Source organism: Podarcis melisellensis, assembly GCF_964234715.1.
Source record: "Podarcis melisellensis genome assembly, chromosome: 1".
NCBI lineage: Eukaryota > Metazoa > Chordata > Lepidosauria > Squamata > Lacertidae > Podarcis > Podarcis melisellensis.
The window spans coordinates 11904864-11925334 of record NC_138528.1 but is presented as its reverse complement, the minus strand read 5'-3'; the positions used below and the strand labels follow the sequence as shown (position 1 = coordinate 11925334).

Below are 20471 nucleotides of genomic sequence, written 5' to 3'. Positions count from 1 at the left end.
ATTAATTTTTCACTTTTATATATATATTTAAATAAATAAATGCATATACAGTCCTGCATTGATGCATGCAAGTTGCTTTTGATTTTAAAGAAACAACAATTTGCAAGTCCTTTCATCTGAATCAGGGGTGAGGATCCAGTGGTGCTCCAGCTGTTGTTGACCAATTCCCACCATTGGCCATGCTGTCTGAGGCTGGTCAGGGACGATGGGTATTGTAGTCCGCAGAACACAGAAAGCTTCCTTAAGCAGAATCAGACCGCTGGTCCACCTAGCTTATTACTGTCTGCACTGATTGGCAGCTCCAGACAGGCTCTCCTAGCCCTACCTGGATCTCCTGGGGACTGAACCTTGGTACCTTGAAAAGCAGATACACAACCACTCAGCGGCACCCACCTAGAGGGCCACAGGTTCCCCATGCTCTACAGTTTCAAAACACTGGAAAGAATTAGGCAAATCCTCATGTCAAATTCATGACCATTTCTGCCTTCCCACTCCCCAGGGATGACAGCATAGAAGGAATAATAAGCAAAAGGCTAGGCAGGCGAAGTTCACTTAGCAGCAGGCAGCTGGCAGGCATGCTACTTAAGCAGAGCATGTTCCCCTCTCTGGAGGAGCAGGCATGCTTTATAGGGAAATGACCGGCTGGCTGACATTCCCCCCCCCCCCCCGAAGCGGAGGTGGTGACATTTGCCACAACACTGCTATCCCTCTCCTTTAGAAATAGAGCCATTGTGGGGTGGAGGGACAGATGACATATTGTGCACCCAGCAAGGCACTCAGAATGCACACAGGCGTTGTCCCATTTTATCTGCTGTGCAACAAACCTGTCAGGGAAGCAGTTAACCCAAAAGCATGACCAGCCCAAGGTCAGCCTTATGCCTGAGCAGTGATTTGAACCCTTTCGGCCACCCGCTCCAAGCCCAGCATGCTGGCTCTCAAATATTTGCTTTGCTCCAAACCATTACATTATTTCATTTCTGGCTTTTCAGTTATTTAAATAAAATTGACTGCATCTTAATATTACACCGCTGGCCTCAAACCAATGCCAAAATAGTGTAACATTCAGTCTCCCCAGTAGTGGGTGCTGCAGGGGCGAAAGTTGTACTTTATATAAAGTTTGAATAAAAAACAAATAGATATGTGCTCTAGTCCTGTAATTAAAAGAGTACACAATATTATGTTTTAAACACTAAGCAGGAACTTAAAAAAAATGTTTTGGGGTGGGCAGAGAGTATTATTATTATTATTTTAAAAATGGGGGGGGGGCACCAACACATTTTCCTACAGTAACTTTAAATAGGCCAATTTGAATTGTTGTTGTTGCACATTTATATCCTGCATTTTTCCCTAACAGGGAACGCTTTGTACCAGTTTAAATCAGTGCCCATGCAATTCAAGAAATTTCACTAAGAAGTGAGATTTCTGTACTCTGTTACCTAACTCCATTCCTTTTCCTCCTTTTATGTGCAATAGACAGGTAATTTACATCAAAATTTCCACAAGGAGTCATATTATAGGTTTTTATTTTCTTCCATAGGCTGTTCAGCTTAGTAATTCATAAAGGCATTGTTCTTACCAAAACTGACACAATGGAAATAATAAATTAATAAATATGTTATTAAGTAAAGCACAGAAATCTAAACAAGCATCCACTATCAAGTTCCTCTTTTTTATATAAAATAATAATAATTCAATTTTCTCACTTGATAAGTTGGGGAGGGGGAAATAACTGGTTGGACATGAAGTGTTATTATTTCCAGTTAAGAAAGTAAACTGAAGTACAAGCCCCCCCCCAAAAAAAGAGCAGGATTCTCTTTCTTTCTTTCTTTCTTTCTTTCTTTCTTTCTTTCTTTCTTTCTTTCTTTCTTTCTTTCTTTCTTTCTTTTTAAGACAGCTCCTGTATAGAGTTTCCAGGAATTGATGGTTTTTCCCACAACCAAAAGCCTTTCCCCGACAAAGCATCAGAGATGCCAGCTTCCTTTGTTGCAGCTCATTTTCAAGCTATGGAGAGAGGGGGGGGAGGAAGGGAGAGGGAGAGAGAGAGCATGCCTCACATTTGTATGCAGTGAAATCATGCCAATACATACCAGCACCTTTGAATTAAAAAACAGAATGACTAATAGCCCGAGTCTATGTACATCAGCAGAGGGTTCAGTCCTGCTGGGTGCTGCTTTGGCAGCATGTTCCCTGCAGACATTACACTGACTAACCAGACCCCTGCAGCCAGCAACACTAAACCTTCTGTTCATCAGCTGGCAGGCAGAGGGTTCAATCCTGCTGGGCATTGCTTTACTATTCAGCATGTTTTACCAGCCTACCCCATCCTGCCAGTCAACTCTGACATGTGGGTAGGACTGCTCGCTTATCAGTCACCTGGCATCATCATGATGTCAGGATACACTGACAGATGAAGAGTCCTGCTCATCTCTCAAAGTTGGATCAAGATCTGGCCCCAAAGGTTGCCGGCCTCTAGATTAGGACCGTAAATATGATCCATGAAGGAGCCCTAAAACGTCTTGGTGAAGTCTCCAAGTTCTGCAGAAAGTTCTTAAGTGCTCCCTTCTCAATGCTGCTCACTCAGGTGCCTTTAACCACATCCCCAAATCAAGAAGCAGAGAGCAAAACATTGAGTGAACAGGAACAAGCTGTCATGCTGGTAGGGGGATTTCTGCAGGTGACAGTGGCAGCTGTCGGAACTGGTATCTGCTGTTGTCACCCTGTGTGGGAGCTCTATCAGGGTTCCTAAGGGATCTATGGGGTCACGAAGGCTGTACAGGGAGCTCCTCATCCGGAGCTGGTCTTTGGGGAGCCCCTCTTCCATCACAATCCCCTTGCCTGCCCCTCCCCACCTCTCAACAAGCTACTTCTCCTAATATGGGAATGTTCACTAAAAAAAGGAGGCCAAATTGAGACAATAAAGGAAAATAAACCCATCTTAACCTTCTTAACTGAGGGACGCGGGTGGTGCTGTGGGTTAAACCACAGAGCCTAGGACTTGCTGATAAGAAGGTCGGCGGTTCGAATCCCCGCGACGGGGTGAGCTCCTGTTGCTCAGTCCCTGCTCCTGCCAACCTAGCAGTTTGAAAGCTTGTCAAAGTGCAAATAGATAAATAGGTACCGCTCTGGCGGGAAGGTAACGGCGTTTCCGTGTGCTGCTCTGGTTCGCCAGAAGCGGCTTAGTCATGCTGGCCACACGACCCGGAAGCTGTACGCCGGCTCCCTCAGCCAATAAAACGCGATGAGCGCCGCAACCCCAGAGTCAGTCATGACTGGACCTAATGGTCGGAGGTCCCTTTACCTTTACTTTAACCATCTTAACATAAGTTCAGCATCTACCAAACCTTCAATCTTTTTGGAACCTGGGACCCAACCACCACTAGTCCCAATGAGGAACATGGAACCATTTTTAGGTTTATTTGTTTTTAACTTCCTCCTTTGTAATCAGCCTCTCCCCGTTTCTCCCCTCCTCCCCCCAAAAAACCCTACGTTTGCAATAAAAAGGGAAATGATGGGCATTTTAGGCCACAGCATCACAGACTTATGGAGCAGTAAATAAGCCAATTAATAACCGGCGTTAGCTGTTGAAATCAAGAAGGCATCTAGGTAGGTAAAAACGTAAAGTTCAGTTAAAGGCGACTATGGAGTGCGGCGCTCATCTTGCTTTTCAGGCCGGAGTTTGTCCACAGACAGCTTTCCGTGTCATGCGGCCAGCATGACTAAATCACTTCTGGCACAATGGGACACTGTGACGGAAGCCAGAGTGCGTGGAAACACAATTTACCTTCCTGCCACAGTGGTACCTATTTTTCTACTTGCACTGGAGTGCTTTCAAACTGCTAGGTTGGCAGGAGCTGGGACAGAACAACGGGAGCTCACCTCATTGAGTGGATTCGAACTGCCAACCTTCCGATCGGCAAACTCAAGAGGCTCAGTGGTTTAGACCCTGCATCTAGGTAAACCCGTACATGGACCCAGTGTTACAAAATCAAATTTTAAAAAGGAATACCCAAACTGGTTGTGATAATAAATGAAAAGTGGGGGAACAGAGGAAAACTTATTTCCAAAGGTTATACCTCTTTAACAATGCTTCCGACGCTTAGCTGCTTCTCCTTCTTCAAGAAAATTCTTCCTCTTTTCTGCCTTTACCACTTGTTCCCTTCTGTCCTGATTTTCCTACATTCCAACACACAAAAATCTAAAATTCAATAGAAGCCTGACCAAAAAAAAAAAAAATCCACATGGATAATAAACCCACCTAGTTTGAAAATTGTAGCCCACTTTTTAAACAAAACAACAACACATTCCTTGAATTAATTTACAAACCACCACAGTAAATCACTGTCCACTGGGGTGGAAACCATGCGAAAGTAGTATGAGATCAGAGCAGTCAACGGCATGCAATTTAAATTAATTTGACTGGCGGAGGGCTCAGGACATGCAAGGAGGAAAATACTGCTTCATGAAACTACGAATGAATGTTTGGGATCCACAGCTACAAAATGTGCAGGGATACACCGTATTTTTCCGTGTATAAGACGCCCCCATGTATAAGACGCCCCCTATTTGGGGGGACTCCAAATTAAGAAAACATCTCTCACCACTAACCATGTATAACACGGGTGGCAGTTCCCTGCCATTACAACAAGCTCCAATTTTAAACTAATTTTTTTGGTAAAAACCCCAAGTCTTATACACAGAAAAATACGGTAATTACAACATACAACCAGTTACTAAATTCAGCAGCAATTGTACAACTTCCTGTTCATTTGTTATTAAAAAGAGTCAAAGCAGCTTGCTGCATGCTCCATGCATCTTAACCCATGCGCAGAGAAGTAGCGTGTGCTTTATTATAACCATGTTATCTACTTTAGCTGCTCATGTAAAGCAGAGTTCTGGGTAGATGCAAAGACTCTCTCAACAGGGTTCTTTATGTCCTCCTTCCAAACAAAAACCCCTCACAAAACACTGAAACTTATTCTTGCAGCTCCCTCTTTCGAATTTCAGAAGTGGCTTGCTATCAGCAAGTCTAGGGCAGGTGTCTCTGTGCATGAACAAGTGTGTGAAAGTCAAACACACTGCTGTATTCATACATAATTCCTTGGTATCAAAATGCCCACAAGAAGCATGCAAGCTAGAGATCTGAGTATTCTATTCAGTTCTAGCAAAGACTAAGGAGCGGCTGGTGGTTCCTTCTACCAGAAATGGCTTGATTTTCTAAGTACGCAGCTTTGTGAAGTCCAAGAATTTTTTAATCCCACAATGGTAGTTTCACGCATTTTTGGCATTAATTGGTAGCTTTAATAAGGTAAAGGTAAAGGGATCCCTGACCATTAGGTCCAGTCGTGACCGACTCTGGGGTTGCGGCGCTCATCTCGCTTTATTGGCCGAGGGAGCCGGCGGATAGCTTCCGGGTCATGTGGCCACCATGACTAAACTGCTTCTGGAGAACCAGAGCAGTGCACGGAAACACCGTTTACCATCCCGCCAGAGCGATACCTATTTATCTACTTGCACTGGTGTGCTTTCGAACTGCTAGGTTGGCAGGAGCAGGGACCGAGCAACGGGAGCTCACCCCGTCGCGGGGATTCGAACCGCCGGCCTTGTGATCAGCATGTCCCAGGCTCTGTGATTTAACCCACAGCACCACCCGGGTCCCTGGTAGCTTTAATACATTCCCCTTATTTCTGATTTTCAGGCTGTGAGTGTCATTACTTATGTAGCCAAAACAGATTCACCCACAAACATGAGGGAAGAACCAGTAAGTTCAGGGGAACCCCGAGTTTTGCAGCAATAGAAAAATGATTGCAGGGGCAGGGAGATAAGAGGGGGAAATCACAATATACAGCCCAATGAGAACAAAATGTGAGCAGTCCACACACACACCCCTTCAAAATAATTGCTGGCTGCTAGGGTAAAGGAAATTAAAACCGGGTGGCGTGGAAATAGAATATATTGAGAAAGGGCATGGCTGGCAGGAACCCTGAATAGGAACATTCCACATAGCAAAATTTTGTTGCAGGTCCCACTTGTCATTATCAAACCTTGTTTATTATTGCAAACCTTGAGAGCTTTGATGAAGAGATCCCTGAAGGTTTTCATAGTGTTAAAAAGATCATCTAATGAGTGTGTGTTTCGATCTTCGCAGAGATAATCTGCAAGCTCAGCTTTCTTTTCCACAAGGGCATTCATTTCCTCACCCAGTTCCTTGGAAGCATTTATGCTATCCTACTTGCAAACACAATTTGCGCATGTTAGAAAATATTGTTCAAAATAACATTGCACCAGGTGCGGGTTTGCTTGACTGTTTTTTACAGTCTGTATTTTGTTGGTCTTAGAATCATAGAATCATAGAGTTGGAAGAGACCACAAGGGCCATCGAGTCCAACCCCCTGCCAAGCAGGAAACACCATCAGAGCACTCCTGACATATGGTTGTCAAGCCTCTGCTTAAAGACCTCCAAAGGAGGAGACTCCACCACACTCCTTGGCAGCAAATTCCACTGTCGAACAGCTCTTACTGTCAGGAAGTTCTTCCTCATGTTTAGGTGGAATCTTCTTTCTTGTAGTTTGGATCCATTGCTCCGTGTCCGCTTCTCTGGAGCAGCAGAAAACAACCTTTCTCCCTCCTCTATGTGACATCCTTTTATATATTTGAACATGGGTATCATATCACCCCTTAACCTCCTCTTCTCCAGGCTAAACATGCCCAGCTCCCTTAGCCGTTCCTCATAAGGCATCGTTTCCAGGCCTTTGACCATTACTTACTAATATTATCATAAGCAGCCACAGAAAATAATAGTAATTGTAAGGTAAGGTATACATTTTTTTAAAAAACAAAACAGAATCAAGGGGGGGGGAGTATGTGAAAATAGTCCAAAAGAGCTCTCTAGCAGCTTGTGAGCAACTTTCTGAAATAAATAGAATAAAGCCCTTTCTAGCCGATCATCTTTTAGTCTAGTAAATTGTAGGATCATAGAACCAAGGGTCATCTAGTCCAACCCCCTGCAATGAAGGAATCTCAGCTAAAGCATCCATGACAGATGGCCATCCAATCTCTGCTTAAAAACCTGCAAGGAAGGAGAGTCCACAACCTCTCAAGAGAGACCATTCCACGGCTGAACAGCTCTTACTATCAGAAAGATCTTCCTGATGTTTAGTCGGAATCTCCTTTCTTGTAACTTGAAGCTACTGGTTCAAGTCCTACCCTTCAGAGCAGGAGAAAACAAGCTTCTTTTCTCAGTTGTTGCCTGGGATCCCGACTTCTCCCTCAAGGAAGCACTTTTTATTTTGGATGGATCTCATGTTTCACACAATTCAGTTCACAACGCATTATTGCTAGGAATCTGTCTCCAGCTAGCCAGACCCCTGCAATCTGCAGTACTGTCTGGAATATGCTTGTGCAAAGTGGCAAACCCATCAACTGAAGGAGAAGACGACTCTACTGCAGACAGAACCAACTGGTTTTTAGGCACAATGCGGGCAAACATCTTGTCAATCTCTCACTCTCTCGTGCACACAATCTCTTGGCAGCAAGGGGCCTTGCTTTCAGAATTTTGCTTGACAGGCTGCCTAAATTAACCAGGCAAGTCTATTTGTTTTTTTTCAGCCAGCTGAAGATAACGTGCATTCATCTCGTCTCTTAATGGGGTGGAGGGGAGCAACCTGGTTTGCATCCCAGGTACACGAGGCCCCACTTTGCAAAAACCAAGGTACCCGGGGTCTGGACAGTGAGCCACTGCATGAGAACCACATGTATGCTGCCAGTTGCATGATGGAAGAAAGAAAATATATAAATAAATGTAGGGTGACAAATTAAAAACAAAAGGCTAGTCTCGCCCTGCACCATCACGCACCAGTGGTCTCTCCTAAACGTTATTCCGCACGTTGCACCACTGGATAGCTCAGCTGGTTAGAGCGGGGTGCTGTTAACGCCAAGGTTGCAGGTTCGATCCCTGTATGGGGCAGCTGCATATTCCTGCACTGCAGGGAGTGGTACTAGTTGATCCTCAAGGGCCCTTCCAACTCTCCAGTTCTATGATTCTAAGAAAAGCCACAGGTGCTCCGGCACATGCATGCAGAGCCATGTTAGGGGCCACTCCATTTTCTTTCATTTCAAAGGGGTCATAGCTCCATGGTAAAGGTAAAGGTAAAGGGACTCCTGACCATTAGGTCCAGTCGTGACCGACTCTGGGGTTGCGGCGCTCATCTTGCTTTATTGGCCGAGGGAGCCAGCGTACAGCTTCTGGGTCTGGCGAACCAGAGCAGCACATGGAAACACCGTTTACCTTTCCGCTGGAGCGATACCTTGCACTTTGACGTGCTTTCGAACTGCTAGGTTGGCAGGAGCTGGGACAGAGCGGCGGGAACTCACCCCGTCGCGGGGATTCGAACCGCTGACCTTCTGATCGGCAAGTCCTAGGCTCTGTGGTTTAACCCACAGCGCCACCCATGTCCCCATAGCTTGCATGCAAAAAGATCTCAGGTTCGATCCCTGGGACCTTCAGAGGGTCATGGAGAGAGGGTACAATACTGAGCTATATGGACCATTGATCTGACTCACATTCACACCATACATTTAAAGTAGTTCTATCAGTCATGGCTTCCTCCACAGAATCCTGGGAACTGTAGTTTGTTAATGGTGCAGAGAGCTTAGGACAGTGATGGCCAAACTTGGCCCTCCAGCTGTTTTGGGACTACAACTCCCATCATCCTTAGCTAACAGGACCAGTAATCAGGGTTGCTGGGAATTGTAGTCCCAAAACAGTTGGAGGGCCAAGTTTGGCCATCACTGGCTTAGGAGAACCATAACTAACTACAGTTCCCAGGATTCTTTGTGGAAAACCATGGTCACACATCCACATTGCATGTTCACATTTAGAGCATGGCTTCCCTTAATCCTTAGAACTGTAGGTTAAGGGTACTGGGAATTGTAGCTCCATCAGGGGTAAGCTACAGTTCCCATTTATGTGGGGGGGGGGTTTGGGGGGGGAGACATGTACAATAAATGCATGTTGTGGATGTGACCCATGACTCTTAAAGAGAGCAAGGGCCTGTGAAACCCATTTAGCAGCAGACACAACTAAGAAACATTCTGGAATAAAAGGAAGTTTGAGTACCATTATTAAATCCACGTAACTTACTTTAATAGATTTCCCAAACTGGACTTTCACATCATCTTTGGATGAAAATATCTTTTGCTCGATTTCCAACAATTTCTTTAGAAGGCCTTCCACTTCCACTTGCATCTCTTTTACATTGATTCTGGAAGAGGTTTAGTAAAAAAAAAAAAAAAAAGACAAGCAGCAGCTATAGGCAAACCCATTGTGGAAGCTTCCCTTCCTCAGCACCCCCACCCCCACATATCTCTCAACGGGAAACACAGAAGGAGTGTCTTTGTGGTGAGAGAGATGACGTATGCAAGACAAAGGAAGGAGCCTTATCAATGGTCCTCTACCTGAGTGGAATGTGGATACAGAAATCACATTTCTGCAGCCGGGTCCCTGCAGAGTCCTTGTCCCCAGTGCCCTACGCAGGCTTCCTCAACCTTGGGCCTCCAGATGTTTTTGGCCTACAACTCCCATGATCCCTAGCTAGCAGGACCAGTGGCCAGGAATGATGGGAACTGTAGTCTCAAAACATCTGGAGGCCCAAGGTTGAGGAAGCCTGCCCTACAGGGACCCCATCCAGCACGAAAGGGGAGCTTTTCATCCACAGGCTGCTCCAAAGCTAAGCATTTAGGAATGCTGAAAACACAAGGGCAGGCATAGGCAAACTCGGCCCTCCAGCTGTTTTGGGACTACAGCTCCCATCATCCCTAGCTAACAGGACCAGTGGTCAGAGATGATGGGAATTGTAGTCTCAAAACATCTGGAGAGCCAACTTTGCCTATGCCTGCACAAGGGGCTTCCGTTTCAAGGCAACTGTGTGCAAGTTCTGCTACGTACAGCAGAGCTTCATGGAAAACACAGAGGGAATCAGAGCACTCCAAGTCATTTGCTCAGGTACCTGCACAGAAAACAGCGGATCTATCTGAAAGGCAACACCAGCATTAACGGTTGCAGTGCATTCATTAATTATTATTATTATGACACAACTGTATAATATTATTGTGCAATCTTAGAAGGGGTGTGGCTGTGAGGGGCATAGCTGTGACTATCACGAAGGGACCCTGCACTTCTGAATTTGCCACTGCGCAACTGGTTAGACATTGTGTTGGGGTAACAGGAAGAAGTGGGGAAGGCAGTGCCGTCGCTCAGTTCTGTGTTCCCCCCACCCCCACCCCGGTCAGCATGCCACAGAATTCTCCACTTGCTCATACAGTGGACACTCAGGTTGCGAACGTGATCCGTACGGGAAGCACATTCGCAACCCGCAGTGTTCACAACCTGCAGCGCTGCGTCTGCACAAGCACCAAAACCCAGAAGTAACCCGTCCCGGTACTTCCAGGTTCTGCACGGTGCACAACCCGAAATCACGCAGCGTCTGTAACCCGAGGTACGACTGTATTCTAATTCTGCTTTAACAAACCCACATTAACCTTTTTTATTTCAAATGTTAGAAGGGAGGAGAGTTTACCCAGCTGCCTTTGAAACACACTCCAGGTCATTGGGAAGCTGTAAAAGGTCTCTGTGTTTTTTTTCAACCTCCTAAAACAAAACAAAACAAAAAGTAGGAAAAAAGTAATAATCATGTATTTGCATCTGTAGAAAGCACCAACCAATTATTAGAAGCGCTAGAAAACAGGTAGTAAAGGGTAAAGGGACCCCTGACCACTAGGTCCAGTCGTGATCGACTCTGGGGTTGCGGCACTCATCTCGCTTTACTGGCTGAGTGAGCCGGCGTACAGCTTCCGGGTCATGTGGCCAGCATGACTAAGCCACTTCTGGCGAACCAGAGCAGCGCATGGAAACGCCGTTTACCTTCCCGCTGGAGCGGTACCTATTTATCTACTTGCACTTTGACGTGCTTTAGAACTGCTAGGTTGGCAGGAGCTCATCCCGTCGCGGGGATTCGAACTGCTGACCTTCTGATCGGCAAGTCCTAGGCTCTGTGGTTTAACCCACAGCACCACCCGCGTCCCTAGAAAACAGGAAGCAGCCTTATATTGAGTCAGCCCATTGGGTTCATAGCTCAACATTCTCATGGCCTGCTCTCCAGGATTTGAGGAAGTGTTATCTCTACCTGGAGATATTAGAGATTGGACCGGGGATCTTCTGCATTAGGGGAATTTGGTTATTAAAATGTGTGTACAGTCAAACCTCGGTTCCCGAAAGCCTCCATTATCGTACATTTTGGTCCTGAACACTGAAAACCCAGAAGTAACTGATCCAGTTTTCAAACAATTTTCAGAAGCCAAGCAGCTTCCAGGGAGTTTCCTTCTTTTTTCTTTGTTGGGTGTTCAGTAGGGCAGTTCATAAAATACTTTTTTTTAAAAAAATGTCTGCTCCAAAGGTCTTATCTTATGACACTGGGGATTATATAGCTATATCTGAAATTTCATGCATATCAGTTAATATCTTGACCCTCCTCCACGAAAATAGCTGTTTACTTGGCCATTTTCCTATGTTGTGAAGGCTGAAATTTCAATTCAGTGGAGCAGGTGGGGGGTGTTCAGGTGTAAAGGGAGGGTCTGGCCAGGTTGGTGAGTAGAGCAAGGAAAGGCAGCAGCCCCTAGCTTATTTATAATCATAAAACTGATGTCTTAAAAAGTGCAATCAGTTCTCATAAGGGAGTTGGAGTTCTGTCTTGTCTTAAAACAATACTGCTCCTAATGTATTCTCAGAATCAAAGTCAACCGCAAGAAAGAAGCAGAAAATGCATCCGTACCTCTAGGATGTGATGGAGCAGAGTGATGCTGTTTTTATTTGCTCTTGTCTCTGTTAGTTTGAGCAACGTGCTGATTCTGAAGCCTCCTGCATTCCCACTGTGACGCCCCTGAAAGATCAGATGTGAGATGAGCCAACCACACACTTCCAAGAAAGAGGCACACCCAACATGCCCCTTTGCCATCACAGCTGGATGGCAACTGTAATAGATGCACAGACATTTAGATATCTTGAGAAGCCACCAAACCAAGCATGCAAGACGAAGGAATGAAAGGGCCCAATAATAAAAAAATATGGAATGGAGAAACAGACCACTCCAGTTCCCATCCGCCCTGGGCTGGCCTAACCAGGATTCAGGGATTACAGGATCCAAAAGCACCTGGAGGGCCACAGATTCCCCATCCCTAAAGGATCCATAAAAGATCAGTGAGGAATCTCATCGTACTTGAGCAACAGCAAAAATGAAAACCCAGCCATGCACAAAGCTTACTGGGTGACCTTGGACCAATCTCCAAGGCTAATGAAACGGCTCAGGACTGCAATACAGTAGTACCTCGGGTTAAGAACATAATTTGTTCCAGAGGTCCGTTCTTAACCTGAAACTCTACCTGAGGTACCACTTTACCTAATGAGGCCTCTTCTGTTCTCATCCTGAAGCAAAGTTCTTAACCCAATGTACTATTTCTGCAGAGTCTGTAACCTGAAGCGTCTGTAACCTGCGATACCACTGTACCTCAAGGACCGCCTCTTACCTTATGAATCTACCTGGACCCTGAGATCACCTTCTGAGGCCCTTCTTCGTGTGCCTCCTCCTCGAGAGGTCCGGAAGGTGGTAACAAGAAAACGGGCCCTTTCTGCATCGCTCCCCATCTGTGGAATGCTCTCCCCAGGGAAGTTCGCCTGGCACCTTCATTATACACCTTTAAGGTGCTGGGCAAAAAACATTCCTCTTCAACCAGGCCTTTGGCTGATTGAATCCAATGCACTTTTAAAATGTTGGGGAGAGGGGGTTATTGGGTTGTCTTCGTTTGTATTATGTACAGTGGACGCTCGGGTTGTGAATGTGATCCATGCGGGAGGCACGTTCGTAACTCGCAGCGCCGCTTCGGCGCATAGCGTGATTTAGTGGTTCTGCACATGCGTGAGTGCCGAAACCCGGATGTAACCAATTCTGGTACTTCTGGGTTCTGTGTGGTGCGCAACCTGAAAACACGCAACCTGAAGCATCTGTAACCCGAGGTATGATTGTATTTTGTGGTTTTTAATGGCCATTTTATGCCATGCACCGCCCTGAGACCTGCAGGTATAGGATGGTATACAAATAAATTAATAATAATAATAGTCCCTGAGGAGTCTAGTACAGTGGTACCTTGGGTTAATAACTTAATTTGTTCTCAAGGTTTGTTCTTAACCTGAAACTGTTCTTAACCTGAAGTACCACTTTAGCTAATGGGGCCTCCTGCTGCCGTCCTGCGATTTCTGTTTTCATCCTGAAGCAAAGTTCTTAACCCGAGGTACTATTTCTGGGTTAGCGGAGTCTGTAACCTGAAGCATCTGTAACCCGAGATACCACTGTACATGAACAACACCAAAAGATATGCCTGTTCAGCCATGAAATTTCCTGGGTGACCTTGGCACTATCAGCATCTTTTACCCCAGGGATAGGGAACATCAAGCCTGAGGTGAGGTGGGTGTACAAAATGCAGTCCTCCGGGCCTCTCTATGTGGCCTAGGGAACCCACCTCAGGATACAACTTTCAGTGGCCCAAGTCTTTTTGCCTGGCCAAAAGGCATCCTTGAATTCCCCCTAATGCCTCTTTCTTCCCTGTCTGGATGGACAATAGAAAGGGGTTAAGCACGTGTGTGTATAAACTAGCCTACCGTACAAAGGCAAAAGTTTACGTTGATTGCTCCACCCACTTTTGCCCCAGCCCCACCCACTGCTGACATAGGGCTCCCCCAAGGGTCACCTCGGGGTGAAACAGGTTCCCCACCCCTGTCTCAGCCTAACCTACTTTGCAGGGTTGTGGCAAAGATAAACCAGGGGCAGAAGGGGACCAAATAGACCAGTCTAAAGTTCCCTGGAGGAAAGGGTTAGGAAAGAAGAGATAAAAAAAGGTGCCCCACTCTCCCCACCTTCTTACATAATTTAAGAAGTTTCCAACTTTCAGAATCAACTGGCAGAACAATGGCAGACGCCGGTTTGTAAGAAGCGCTGAAAAAGAGAAGAATGCAAATGTCGTTTTTACTTGGAGTTTGCACAAAAAACCCACTCCTGCTGCTCCGTATCTTACATTTAAATTCAGGAAGAAAATAATATTTAGGTTGCAATTGAAAACTGAACTCAGTGGGCAGTTCTTCTGAGTACTCTTGTATTGAATTGTTAAAGGTAAAGAGACCATTAAGTCCAGTCGCGGACGACTCTGGGGTTGTGGCGTTCATCTCACTTTATTGGCCGAGGGAGCCGGCGTACAGCTTCTGGGTCATGTGGCCAGCATGACTAAGCCGCTTCTGGTGAACCAGAGCAGTGCAAGGAAATGCCGTTTACCTTCCTGCCAGAGTGGTACCTATTATCTACTTGCACTTTGACGTGCTTTCGAACTGCTAGGTTGGCAGGAGCAGGGACCAAGCAACAGGAGCTCACCCCGTCACAGGGATTCGAACCACCGACCTTCTGATCGGCAAGCCCTAGGCTCTGTGGTTTAGAATTGAATTATTAGTTGTCTTTAAATGATGAGTAACTGGGGGTATCCAATTAAGTCACTGATAAAATATAAAGCTACACAGAACTACGAAATGTGTGAATCCTATAAAAATGCAAATAAAAATCAAAGCATCTCCAAAAAGACATTGGGTGACTTGAGCAAATTAATTTACTTAATCTGGATCGTCAATGGTTACTGGTCACAATGGCCAAGTTCTACCTCCATTGCTGAAGGCAGTATGCTGGGAATCACAAGCAGGCTGAGGGTCCTGCTGTGCTCCTGTTTGTGGGCTTTTGAGAGCATCTGGTTGGCCACTGTGAGAAGAGGATGCTGAATTAGATGGGTCTTTGGTCTGATCCAGCACAGCTCTTCTTATGTTCTCATGCTGCCATTCCACCTTTAGTCTGGGCAAGAGCAGCATTTGGTACTAGATGCAAAACTCAAAATAAAATTGGAAGCTTGGGACTGTGTTTTTTCAAGGGAATTTACAGATCATGCGGATGGGAGGTGTGTTGAATGGTCTCTTTAAATCTGAAGGTTCATTATTGTTCCACAAGATGTGTATTTCTTTAAAGGCCAGAGCAAGTAACGTGACCTAGTTTTACAGCGCTGAAGCAGTATAGCAGGTGCTGTTAAGTTGTGGTAATTAAGCTGTTGGGTATCGTATATAAAGAGCAGCATGTAGCTTTCTCAGTACCCTGGTGGATGGGTCATGCTTATTGATATATTGTAATTTAGTGTAAAAGGAGTTTTCGTTTTTCTTATTAAAACCTAGCAGAAGTTAGTTTTGCGTTTCTTGAATGTGTGGTCTCCCCAGCACGCCTTCTGCAGCGCAACTAGTCTGCAAAACAACCAACAAGGTGCTGCAAGTCAATGACAACAATACTAAGTTAGACAGACCAATGGTGTGAATCTGTTTCATTTGTTCCTAAATTTTGCAGTCCACTTACTCTCAGCAGCTGCTCTGACCAATTTTGCTTTGGGCCAAAGCAGATCCAGCATAATGTTCGTCTCCGTACATATCAGCATGCCTTCAATCCTCAAGTGGTAACTACGAAGAGAAATCAGTATTTTTTATTTAAAAACAATCATCATCATCAGACCTAGTAAATTGAGCCATGGACGAGGCAATTAAAAACCACACTAGGATCTCGTTAGAACATTCAGCTCAAAGTATGGAATACTTCACAAAAATATTAACATAACAGTGTGTCACTTTTCCATCCCAGCAATGCTCCCCAATTTGATTTCGTTCTCCACCTTCTCCAAAAGACCTTTCTGAAACTCTGCTTCTTCCACTGGCATTACTACCCCAACCTCCATTGTAAAAGGTAAAGGGACACCCTGACCATTAGGTCCAGTCGTGGCCAACTCTGGGGTTGCGGCGCTCATCTTGCTTTATTGGCCAAGGGAGCCAGCGTACAGCTTCCGGGTCATGTGGCCAGCATGACTAAGCTGTTTCTGGTGAACCAGAGCAGCGCACGGAAACGCTGTTTACCTTCCCACTGGAGCGGTACCTATTTATCTACTTGCACTGGTGTGCTTTCGAACTGCAGGAGCAGGGACCGAGCAACGGGAGCTCACCCCGTCGCAGGGATTCGAACCGGCGACCTTCTGATCGGCAAGTCCTAGGCTCTGTGGTTTAACCCACAGCACCACCCGCATCTACCTCCATTGTAGCTTCTCCCAATCTCTGAAGACTAGCGCATTTCAGAACTTTCTTATCCTTAGCAGCTGAAAATGTAATTTCTAACCTATGTGTGCTTTCTCTAAAAGCCAGAGCATTCCTTATTTAGCATGAACCATACATGCCTTTGTTCTAGCTGTATTTCCAGGAGACAATAGACTTTGCCCTTGTCTAGCATCCACGGATAAGCTGATGAAAAGGAGTAAATAAGATTTGTCTAGAGCTGCGATTCAAGCATCTTCCTGGCAGCGATGGACTCTCAAGTTCTCAACTGGTCCTGCTTTCACCCTAGCCAGCCATTGGACCCTCCTGGACAAGAAGGTCTATGGAAGACTTCATGTTTCAACTGGGATGTTGCCTGAGTAACAAGGCCTTATTGGTGCTAGTATAGCTCCGCATTCCCTTTCCATCCAGCTCCTGTTTGTCCCTCATTTCCAAGGTCCTCCTTCCTGGTTCTCTCTAACCCTAGTGTGCTTCTCAGTTCCAATTCCTCCTTGCTTCTTGGCTCTGATTCAATTCCTGGCTCACCTTGGAGAGCTGCCTACAGCTCTGCCCTGGCAAACACCCAGGGTTAGGGCAAGAGACCCTCTGCTGAGAGACAAGATGGTGCCCCGCCACAAAAAACAACAACCCCAAAACAAAATCCACTTCTAGAAGCTGACCTGATTGGCAGTTGTCACACTGGTGACAGGACAATGGCCTCTAGCACAGCAGTTGGGGGTAGCAAACTTACTTATTTTTATTTTCTGAAATATTTTTTTAAAAAATTTAGATTTCTTCCCTTCCCTGTATAGCAAGGCCAGGATACAGCAATGAAACTGGGCCCTCAAAAGGCAAGTCACTCCAAAATCAAGGCAAAGAAAAAGACAATAATATATTGTATGATCTCTTAATTGTTCACAGGATATGGTTCAGAATGAAAAATAGGGGAAAGAAATACTGGACAAATCCTTCCTCAGCATTCTGGTGCAGGAAAGGCTTACATATGTAAAAACAAGAAAAGGGTAAAAACAGTTCCGTATGTAAAAACAATACAAACATTTTAAAAACAATTCCACATAGCCAAACTGTTAAAAATATAGTAATTCCAATAGAGATGCAGACTTTGGCAACACAAATATTTCACTCACAATCCCCTGCTGTCAGTCCTCTGCCGCCGGCGCCACCCCACAAGAAACTGCTGCCTGAGGCAGCCACATCACTCTACCTAATGGTAGAACCAGCCCTGCAAACGCCTATGCTAGTCATGCAGAACTTGTAGGCAAGGGGGAGGAAAAGACGGCTCTTACCTGGGAACTTCAAGGAGACACAGATAAAACTGATCTGCATTTCCTAGCTTGGCTTTTTCACCCTTGAATGCTTTCATTCTCTCAATCTGACAAAAGAGAGGAAGACTCGTCACTACCAGCTCTGAACTGTAAGCAGCGATACCCAGACAAATTACATTGTGGGGGTTTTTTTGTAAACCACTTAAAGTGTGTGTTCTCCCCCCTTTAACTGTATGAAGCAACAAGCATTTTATAAATTAAGAAATAAATTTTAAGAAGAGGACTACAGTTCCCAGAGCCCTTTGGGGGATGCATGCTCTAGCTATCTCCCACTTGGACTACTGCAATGTGCTCTATGTGGGGCTACCTTTTAAGGTGACTTGGAAACTGCAATTAATCCAGAATGCAGCAGCTAGACTGGTGACTGGGAGTGGCCGCCGGGACCACATAACACCAATCCTGAAAGATCTTCATTGGCTCCCAGTACGTTTCCGAGCACAATTCAAAGTGTTGGTGCTGACCTTTAAAGCCCTAAACAGCCTCGGTCCTGTATACCTGAAGGAGCGTCTCCACCCCCATCGTTCAGCCCAGACCCTGAGGTCCACCTCCGAGGGCCTTCTGGCGGTTCCCTCGCTGTGACAAGTGAGGTTACAGGGAACCAGGCAGAGGGCCTTTTTGGTAGTGGCACCTGCCCTGTGGAACGCCCTCCCACCAGATGTCAAGGCAATAAACAACTATTTTACTTTTAAAAGACACCTGAAGGCGGCCCTGTTTAGGGAAGTTTTTAATGTCTGATGCTGTATTGTTTTTGATATTTGGTTGGAAGCCACCCAAAGTGACTGGGGAGACCCAGTCAGGTGGGCGGGGTATAAATAATAAATAATAAATAATAAATTTATTATTATTATTATTATTATTATTATTATTATTATTATTATTATTTAAATGTCAGGGGCATCATGCCGCTGAGAAACAACTTGCTGGGATTCGCAGGTGGGCAGAGCGCTGTGGAGCTTATGCCCAGCTTTGCAGACTGGGTGGCCACTCTGAGAACAGAACTGGATGAGCCATTGGCCTGATCAAAGCAGGCTCATCTTATGGTATGCATGCACTCACGTGCCTTGCCAGCTCCAGGGAGGTCAGGAGCACCACTTGTGATTGCCTAGCAACTTCCAAATATGCTCTCTTAATAGTTGCAGAGCATGACTAATGGCTTTGAGACAACTCTCAAGTTATTTCTTAACTTAACCTTCAGAAATAGCAAGACATCTGGCACGGGTTCCGGTTCCATGAATGAAAGAAAGCTAGTCTGGTGCAGTGATGACAGTGGGGAGTGGAGAACCTTCACTCCCAATTTGGGGGTTGCATTCTCCTGGGGGTTCTTCTGTGTGCCAGTGGTAGGTGGGGCCACAGGCAAAAGTAGGTGGGACAGGGCCACTCCCTCCCCCCCCCTTTCTCTCTCCCTCCTCCAACCTTCCCATCTGCATGTAATTAAGCCATGCATAACACCCCCAGCTGTTACAGGCTCAGGGAAATTACAACAACTTTCTTGGTGCACTAATAAGCACATCTAAAATTAATATAGGGGGGGAAGCCCGTATTCATACCTCATGGTTCTTGGGCAGAAGCTTCATTAGGTTTTTCAGGGCCTCTTCGTCAAACATGCTCCTGTCTCCTTTCCAAATCATGTCGGCTATTTGCTGATTCGAGCTGAATGGTTAAGATGCACAAACATAAAAGCTAGGAAGAAATCTCAGCACAGGCGCCCCGTCCCCCCCAACTTACGTGGGAGTTACGTTTCGGGGCCCCAAGTGCATAAGCGAAATCACATCAAGTGAGGAGCACCCTCTAAACACCCTTTAAACACCTCTTCAATCAAAAGTACTGGATCCAAAAATACCCACAGCTAGAATTGAAAATCTGGAGGAGGCGAGAGAACATGTGGGGAGGCTGAGCAGTGTAAACAAAGCCCCACTGTGCCTCATGTCTCTTTGGGGCTTCCTCCACCCTCACTGACCTCCTCTTTAGGCTACAGGGAGGGTCTGCTTGCAAGCCACGAGGACTCATCAGCTCTCTCCCGCAATTTCCAGGTTTTAATTGAATTATTTACTTATTTCCTGGCGACGCACCTATTCGCGGTTGTGCAAAAGTCACAGGGGATGCCTGTAAATGGGAGAGTTGTTGGCAGGGTTGTTGACCGCTTGGATCCAGTTCACATGCTTTATTACTGAAGGACCCATGCAAAGTGAAATCAAAGCACAAATCCCTTGGCAGATGGCTTGCATCAGAACTTTCCAAACTGTGCGTCGCGACACATTAGTGTGTCGGCTGCAGTGTGTAAGTGTGTCGTGCAAACGCTCCCCACGCTCCTCCCCTGGGAGCTGGAAAGGGGATAGTTTAACCTCTGGTTTGCTAGTAAAACTGAATTACCGTGTCACGAAAAGACGCAAGTCTAAAAAGTGTGTCACCAACATGAAAAGTTTGGAAAGCTCTGGGCTTATGTAGTCATCGCCTTTGGTTTCCCATGCTGTGTTCAGCCAGCTTGGTCGCTCTTAAAAACTTTTGTCATACTTATATGCTCTTACTGGTGGTAGAGAGGAAACAAACTGGAAGTAGAGAGATCATCTCAGTGGCATCTTCTGCTAAAATGGATCTCTGAAAGACCTCTGCCTTGAGACCTTGGAGAGCCAGTGCCAGTCAGACTAGACAATAGATGCGCCAACGATCTGATGCCCTACCAGGCTTCATATTTGCTCATGCTGAAATTCTGCCTATGCTGCTGGGGGCCAGGTTTAGTCATCGCTTCCCCTCACCCCACCCAACACATTTCATTGACCAAGTAACTCTCACCATTTAAATTGCTTTAGCACTATGTTCAGATGGAGACTTTTCTTTCGATCTACGAAGGAAATCTGTTTAAGAGGGGGGTGGTTAAAAAAAATTAGTAGCAGGAACAAGTTAATACTGCTCGCCTACTTTCTTTGAAC

At 45.7% G+C, this 20471-nt stretch overlaps 1 protein-coding gene and 1 long non-coding RNA gene across 2 annotated transcripts in view; one reads left to right on the top strand and one right to left on the bottom strand.

Moving 5' to 3' along the window:
* LOC309373047 overlaps positions 1-20471 on the top strand; it is a 145473-nt gene that overhangs the window by 40386 nt on the left and 84616 nt on the right. The window lies entirely within an intron of this gene.
* The window catches only part of LOC309370598 (inverted formin-2-like), a 28071-nt gene continuing 8924 nt past the window's right edge, over positions 1325-20471 (bottom strand). Inside the window, exons 4-14 of the mRNA XM_081912519.1 lie at positions 20335-20396; positions 19092-19194; positions 17506-17591; positions 15480-15580; positions 13969-14039; positions 11826-11933; positions 10575-10645; positions 9140-9260; positions 6061-6225; positions 4074-4173; positions 1325-2001 (exon numbers count right to left, since the gene is read on the bottom strand). Of these exons, the coding sequence (XP_081768645.1) occupies positions 4078-4173; positions 6061-6225; positions 9140-9260; positions 10575-10645; positions 11826-11933; positions 13969-14039; positions 15480-15580; positions 17506-17591; positions 19092-19194; positions 20335-20396 (984 nt within the window). The 3' untranslated portion in view covers positions 1325-2001; positions 4074-4077. The remainder of the gene's footprint in view (positions 2002-4073; positions 4174-6060; positions 6226-9139; positions 9261-10574; positions 10646-11825; positions 11934-13968; positions 14040-15479; positions 15581-17505; positions 17592-19091; positions 19195-20334; positions 20397-20471) is intronic.